Source organism: Amborella trichopoda, chromosome 4 (genome assembly GCF_054954075.1).
Source record: "Amborella trichopoda isolate Santa Cruz 75 chromosome 4, AtrichopodaSantaCruz75HAP2 v2.0, whole genome shotgun sequence".
In the NCBI taxonomy this organism is placed as follows: domain Eukaryota; kingdom Viridiplantae; phylum Streptophyta; class Magnoliopsida; order Amborellales; family Amborellaceae; genus Amborella; species Amborella trichopoda.
Window position 1 is genome coordinate 7,532,853 of NC_142339.1, and position 8,168 is coordinate 7,541,020.

Consider the following 8,168-nt stretch of genomic DNA (forward strand, 5'->3'; position numbering starts at 1 on the left):
CAATAATGTATTACGCCAGTAATATATTTCACAGACAATATATTTCTAGGTATCCAAACGACACCTAGGGTTTGAAGCCTAAGGTTCGTTTAGGTTTTCCTAGATATAGGGGTTAGGCTAAAAGGAATTTTTAAGATTTTCTAGGAAGTTTTCTAGGAATTTAGGTTGTAGGGATTTTCCTAAGGTTTTTGTTTATTTTTTCTAATTTTTTAGGTTTCCTAATGTGTAAGGAGATTTTAGGATTTTGGGGGATTTCTTATCTAGCAAATTTTTGTTTTCCTAGGATTTTCTAAGCATTTGTAGGTTTTTAGATATTTTAGAATTTTAGAGGATTTTTTCCAAGGATATTAAGGTTGTAGGGATATTCCTATGTTTTTTGTCGTTTTCTTTATTTTTTGGTTATTTTTACCAAATTTCTAAGTTTCCTAATTTTTTGGATATTTCCTTACTTTTCAAGGTTGTTTATTCTTTGTTGTTTTTCCTAAATTTCTAGATTTCCTAAATTCTGAGGGGATTTTCTTACACTTTTTTAGGATTCTTTTATTTTTTGGGGATTTTTTCTTATTTTAGTTATTTTCCTAATTTTTTGGTTAGTTTCTTAATTTTCTCGGTTTCCTGATTTTTTGCTTTTTTTCCTAATTATCATGGTTTCCTAACTTCTAAGGTGGATTTACTAAGGTTTTCTAGGATTTTTTGGAATTTTTTTTTATTTTATAAGGAATTTAGGTTTTCCTAGGAATTTCTAAAGATTTTTTATTTTCCTAAATTTTAAGGATTTTTTAGGTTTACCTGGGATTTTCTAAAGATTTTTTGGGTTATTTTCTATAAAGGGTTGGGGGACCATATGTTGAAAAGTTAAAACACCCTTGAAAACTTATGAAAAGTTTTGAACCCGATGAACATGGAAATTTTGTAAAAAATCTTGTTCAAGACTTTCTAAGTATTTGTTGGATTTGAGTGATTGTTGGATAGTTGGAAAGCTTATGACATTTTATATGATTTAGAATCATGGTTCATCCAATTTGAGTGAATTTTAAATAGTTTATAAGACTAGGACTTTAGGGTGTCAATTTTCATGTTTTTGGTGTCCAATTAGTGCTAGGGTTAGTCTTCTATATTTATTAGGCTCATGGGTGTTTAGGATGTCTAATTTTTTTACAGGCTTAAGGATGTCTAAGATGACTAATTTGGGGTATTAGGTAGATTTAAAGTTTGGGTTTTAATTGTGAGAAGTTTAGAAAGGTATAAGGTTACAAGTTTTGGAATGTCTTTGACCAAATTTTCAGGGAGTGTCTACGATTATTAAATAGTTAATAGGTCAAGTGTATTTGCCAAATTTCCTATAATATTTAAATAAAAATTATTTTACCAAAATACCCCTATAAATTTTAGAAATTTTTTGTCATTTTGGAATTTTAAATAAATTATTATAGTTATATTTTTTTAACAAATGTTTTGTGGTGAAAATGTGGACACCCAAAGTTTGAGCGGAATTCTATGTATAGGAAAAAGATAAGGAAAACGTTTTTATATTTGCCCTATCGCACAGAAGATATATACTCCCCCATCTAACAATCGAATTTAGATCAAGTGAGCCACCGACTGTTTGATCTAGATATGATGCCTCAAAGTATTTTATGTTTAGTTTTTTTTACAAATTGTATGAAAATATACAATTTGGTCCATGTCATTTCTCAATGGGGCGCAACTGATATAAAGAATTTTTCGATACAACATAATGACCAAAATATCTCTTGATACTTTTTAGGGGACACCCAAAATTTGGTGTCAAAGTAATTTCTAGAAAAAATTAAAAATAAAAAAGCATAGAGACGTGACATTGTGCCATTCAAAATGGACGGTTGGATAGAGGGGAAGTATATAAGTTTTGTGCAATAGGGAAAGCAGAGAAAGCTTGCCCAAAGATAAAATTAACATACCAGATGTGCTCTTATAAAATGAGACATAAACATGAAATAAATAAATATTAAAAATATTTTTTAAGTTTAAAAAATATAAATCATCATCATCAAAGCTTCATCTCAATAAATTGGGGTTAGCTACATGAATCATGTTCCGCCATTCTTCTCTAAACTAGGTTTAGGATTCATGATTAGATGTTACAATATTTTATGATGGCTGGCTACCTAACGCAGCCCACCTCATTTATCCCATGCTTAGAACGGGTTAAGAGACCAGTTTATATATATATATATATATATATATATATATATATATATATATATAGTTATTGGACGACTTTAAAAAAAATAAATGTGGATACGATGCTAATCGAGTAACAAGCTTGATAATAACAAATCTCAAAAAATATGGGGGTTATACACATGTACTTTGCCTACAAAGAATAAGAAAGATGAAGAGGAGCACGACACAGAGAGAGATGCGAACGTCGGGCTGCATAATAATAAGCATATGCTTTGTGCTACTTTCATTCTCTCCATGAAATGGCTCAACAGTTGGCCCTTTCTATTTAGAAGTCTGGGGATGAATCAACCTCTCAATAAAGTTAATTGCGATTTATTTATTTTTGATAAAGTTAACCAAAATTAATTGAGATTTTAAGCCTTAAAAATGAGCAATCCGTATACATTGTTTTTAGACCATCCATTTCGAGTCTTTCAAATCAGACTTCGTATGGCTGAGGTAGATTCACAAGTCATGAGAAGAAATTTAGAAGTGTTTAGAAGTGTGGCAATGGTCGGGGTGGCCCGGACCGGCCTGTTGGCCCAGCCCAAAAACCAGGGTCTGGCCACAGCATGTGGCCCGAGGGGCATGGGCCAAGTTGTGGTCCAAGGGCTGGACATAGGCCAAACCAAGACGGGCACGCCCTGTCTTCTCTATATTTTTTGCTTTGTTTTTCCTTTAATTTAAGCTGCCTGACCCTGTCCTGATAGGACTAGGCCTGGGAACAAGCCAAGGCTGACCCATTGCATGCCCTAAAAGAATTTCTAATACCTGATCTGGTTTTTCCAGCAGGTTTCAAGGTGTGGCATTACTGAATTTCGTGCTGAAACCCCAGACTTAAGAAATTTCACAGATGAAAATACAAACTTTGTCATTCTGCAAATAAATTTACAGCTTGGAATAACCTATGCCAAAAATACAAAATTTAAGGAGCGCCAATCATGAAACTTATCATTACTAACAAGAACACACAAAAGAACCCAAGTAAGTATCTGATAGTTTCGAAGTGGATAGGTCATGTTCATTAGGCTACTGTCACCGTAATATCAACCATTGTTTAATGAAGAGTCTTTCAATTCATTCTTGAATGACACATACGATGAAGTACCTCAACTTAAGAGATTAGCTTTATTAACCAATATTTTAAAACCCATATATAAGAAGGTCATATCAATCACCTGTTGTACCAATTTGGATCGTCAATTCAAGCCAAAATGGGCCGATTCTTGGGTGAGGGAATTGGTCATGAAAAGATTTCAATAATAATATTAAATTATAAAAAATATAAAAAAAGTGAAATGAGTCCAAATTGGGCGTTACGGGCTATCTAGATTGCCACGTTCCTTATGAATTTGCTCAATTCTTTCATAGAACCAAAATTGCCACGTTCATTATGAATTCGCTCAATTCTTTCATAGAACCAAGTATGTCCATCAATATTGTACTAATTCCCGATTTTGACTAGAAACCCGATAGGTCCCCACTGATTCCCAATACAAATTGGCGGTTTTTAAAACATTGTTATTAACTAATTGCAACTGCAAGTCAGACCTTTTAACAACATCGTTAACATTTTTTCAGATGTAATATAAATACAGAGGGTTAAAACACCAAGCCCCAAGCCCCAAACCCACGAGATTGAACCTTTTTCGATAACTGAGGGACCACCATTGTTCTTGTTACGACAAAGATGAGCAAAATATAAGCCAAAGATGAAGAAAATAGAAAATTACTTTAACTTATATAAGTGGTTCGCCCTATACTTGATTAAATTTCCTCCATTTCTTTTTTCTTTAATAAATGGCTTGATGCCACTGACTAGAATCACTCCTCTTTGTTCAACATATCGAGGGGTATTTAGTTATACTCATTTCGGAATTACCTAGAGAATGTTAAACAACAAATTAGATATTTTAAAAGGAAAAAATATATAAGGTTGGCACCTTAAAGTGTAGAATTAAAGTGCACCTCTAAATTTTTTTTGGAAAAAGTTTTTTTGATTTTAAAAAAACATCAAATTGGCTATCTTGATATATAGATATAGGAAAAAAATATATTTTAAATCTTAAAAATAGTAAATCTTACAACCCATTATCTAGATCGGCCAATTGAAGATTTGTATGCCTTAATAGATCTATTTGATCGGTACTAATTTTGAAGATTAAAATTTCTCTCATGATAAAATATATTTAGATCGGCCATTTGAAGATTTGTATGCCTTAATAGATCTATTTGATCTGTATTGAAGATTAAAATTTCTCTCATGATAAAATTTGGATGTGCACCATAGATAGTTTAAAATTGCAATCTCATACAAACTACACCCATTCTAAAATTTGGAATCACATTTTGGATCATCTACCCACCCATCATAACGATCTGGATCAACTAAACAGGCCAAAATATTAGTTCAAAACTAAATTTGGGGAATTTTGATCCTGTTCGATGATTTGTATGCGCCGATCCAGAACACAGTTCTGAAACGCAGACTTTGCCCCAAAAATTTTAAATCTCAAATCCAGATTCGTAAGTGAAAAAACAAAATTTAACCCTTCATCTGATTACACAACTATCAAGATCCAACCGTTCAAAGAATTTTCCCCTTTTTTTTCCATCTAAATCTTTACACAAAATTCAGGGCTTGCTTCCGCAATATGTACATTCAAAGAGGGCTACTTTGGACATTTCCTTATCAACCATGCCCCATCTCCGGTTACAGTAACCGGCGCAAACAACCATACACCAGGGGAATATTCCGATGCGAAAACTTCCAAAAGAACCAAATTTCCGGCTAAATTTCCGACCAAATATTCGACAAATTTCGGGCGAAATATTCCGACCGAAAATGGCCGAGACTCGAGGAAGCGTAAGCCTCATATCTACGCCACTTGGCCGGGCCACTTTGCCGGACAAGAGAAGGACCCAATTCCGTTATCATAACTTCCCGCCAAATCTCGCCATTTTCAGGGCAAATATCGCCGGAATTTACAGATTATGAGAGAGAGAGACCCTGCAACTTGGAAGCGAGTCCACCATGTTTGGTGATGAAAGGGTGGCCAAGCAACTGCCTTGCGGTCCATCTCCTTGATGAATCCTTCTGTAAACAACACCCAACAAAGCTTCCGAACTCTGATGAAGCTTCATCGGGCAACTTAGGCAATTCGCCAAAGCAAATGGCCATCATAAGAGTCGGCCAATCTGGTCTTTGTCCTGGTTTCAGAAAAGGAAAACGCCCCATATAAAGTTCCATTATTGTTAAGCCCAAGCTCCATATATCACCTGCATATCCACTGTAATTTCCACCATGGCTATCGGGGTCGAACCTCTCTGGACTCATATATGCACAGGTACCAACATAAGAATCACATGGATCCAGGGTTCTGCACATAATTCGACTCACCCCAAAATCCGCAATTTTCACTTCAAGCTTTCGGTTAACCAGTATATTCGTGGGCTTGAGGTCTCTGTGTACAATCTTTTGGTCATGGAGATACGCCAGACCTTCGAGAACTTGGCGACAAATTCCAGAGATGAACTGCTCTGAAACTGAGCCGTTTGCTCGTCTGAAAACTTCATCTAAAGTACCGCCGCCCATGAACTCCAGGACCAAGCTTATGTCTCCGAATTTTTCGAAGATACCATGGCATTTGACGACATGGGGCGAGTCTGTTTTCTTTAGAATCTCCATTTCTCGAACCATTTGGCGACGAGCAGGGGGGTCGAATTCAGAGTGGAGAACTTTTAGAGCATAGATAGTGCCTGTTCGTTTATGGCGAGCTTTGTAGACTGTACCTCCATTACCATGGCCAAGAACACCAAGCCTTTCTAGATCAGATAAGCGCTCAACCTCGAACTTTCGACCCGGCGGTAAAGGCAGAGGAAACCCACGCCTGGTTTCGCCAGAAAAATCTGATGGTTGTACGTTTCGCAGCCTGATCTCACCGGAGTACGATGGATTTTTCACCCCGTTTATGCCTGAATCCAATACTTCCTCAACCCTGTTCTCGCCCGAAATCGCCTGATTCTGGACTCTGTTTTCACCAGAAATTGGCTTTTTCGGCTTATTGTCGCCAGAAAATGAATTTCTCGGACATTTCTCGCCGGAACTGATAGGCTCACTTCGCGGCAGATTATCGAAGAATTCCGGCGAAAAGCGGGGTGAAAATCCCCCGGTTTTCGGCAATGGGAGCCGGAGATTTGCCCTTCTCCTCTCGGCTAACATTTCAGGTTTTTCCGAAATTTGGTGCTACTTTGGGTGGGGAGTAGGTTTGGATGGGGGTTGGACGTTGGGTTATAAAGGCCGGGACTGCAGCGCCAGCTAAGGAAGCAGCGAGGTTGGAAGCGTGTGGGCCAACGTGATGGGAATCAGACACGTGTGTGCCTTTGGGGCTTCTATCGTCTTATCGTTCCTATATTCATGGGATGACATACTGAGGGCAGGCAGTGGAATCTTTAAATTACTATATTACCCCTGGCTTGGGGAACAAGTAATCAGGAGCGTGGCCGGGCCACTCCGGATTCTAAGCCAGCCTTAGGCCGCTCCGGGCGCTAGGTTAGCCTTAATCCCTACCGGGTTGACCCGGTGCAGTCCAACACTAACGGCCCTATCCCAGCCGGGTCTTGAGCTACTATTAAGCCAGAGCCAAGGACGATAGAGAACTAAACAAAATAAATACAAGAAAAAGGAAAATTGTTTCATGTAGGCTCGATTGCATTTCTAGTTCCAAAGTATAAAGCATTCATCCCAATGCAAATAGGTGGTCCATTTAAAAACAATTGAAACAAATGGTTCAAATGTTTTTTTTCATAAAATCATTATTTCTATTTTTTAACATTTATTTATTTTTTTTATATTCAAGATTTTCATGTTATGTCTTTAAAAATTTGGTCCAAAAACCCATCTCAAAAATAGACTTTTGAGAATCGAATCATTTCTACATTGACTCGTAGAAACCGTGTGCGCTAGTATGATGGAACTAGGCAAGCCATATCCAGGGGTGGCCAGGGCAGAACCTGGCAGGTCCTATTGCAGTCTTGGTTAGACCCGGCATGGCCCTTTTCTTGGGCCATGGTGGGAGAGCGGGCCATTACCGGCCCTTGTAAGCTCCTTGGTGCCTCGAGTCGGACAAAATGTAATAGAAAGAGGCAAAATGCAGTACGGCAATCTACGGCGGATGGCGTGGTATGGGTACGATCACCGTCTGATTGCAAAGTGAAGGGCTATTTTACTAGTTTGTTGTGTGGACGGCTTCGAGGGAGTGGTTTGGGCCTTATCTGAAAGGCTATTTTCGTAATTATTGAAAAAAAGAAAAAGTAGCGTGCGAGTTAAGGTACCGAAAGAGTGTGAGAGAAATAGAGAGAGGGGATATACGAAAAGACCGAGAAAGAACGGTCGTAGGGTTTTACGAAGTTACGATACCAACACTAGTTTTAATGAGACAAATCCCTATCCTTGTAAAAGTCCATAATTCATTAAAGAATTTCGACCTTTTTTTTCTCCTTTCTTGGTGGTGAAGCCAACGCTATGAGAGGTGATTGGACCCATATTAATAGACATAGGGGAATCCGAAATTGAAAGATGAAATAAAGCTCACATACCCTACTTCTTCGGAAATTTTTTTTGGTAAGTAAACTCTTGAAATAAGATAGTATTTATTCAAAAAAAATAAAATTTAAAAATACAAAATTAAAAGATGAAATAGAATTTACGTACTTTTTTTTTGGGTCAATCTCTTGAATATTGAAATCACCATATGCACAATTCAAATTGAGGAGAAAAACGATCCTACGAGACCCTCCGACTCTTATATATGTAGGATCATAAAAGATCACCATGAAATTTGGCACAGATATTTAAAAAAGTCAAATCCCATACCTATGTGATACTTTTTTTAGAGATCTGTACTAAATTTAATGGTGATCATTTGGAGTCCTATACACATGGGTGTGGAATGGTCTCATAG

The 8,168-nt window shown here is 37.0% G+C and overlaps 1 protein-coding gene across 1 annotated transcript; it reads right to left on the reverse strand.

The window, feature by feature from the left end:
• Window positions 1–4,791: 4,791 nt before the first annotated feature.
• On the reverse strand, window positions 4,792–6,632 carry LOC18439562 (mitogen-activated protein kinase kinase 9). The gene has a single exon (XM_006849718.4). It carries the CDS (start codon window positions 6,425–6,427, stop codon window positions 5,198–5,200), a length of 1,230 nt encoding a protein of 409 aa, XP_006849781.1. The 5' UTR covers window positions 6,428–6,632; the 3' UTR covers window positions 4,792–5,197.
• Between the last annotated feature and the right edge of the window lie 1,536 nt (window positions 6,633–8,168).

Excerpts from the sequence above, each read along its gene's own strand:
- LOC18439562 (XM_006849718.4), bottom strand. The coding sequence starts at position 6,427 with ATGTTAGCCGAGAGGAGAAGGGCAAATCTCCGGCTCCCATTGCCGAAA.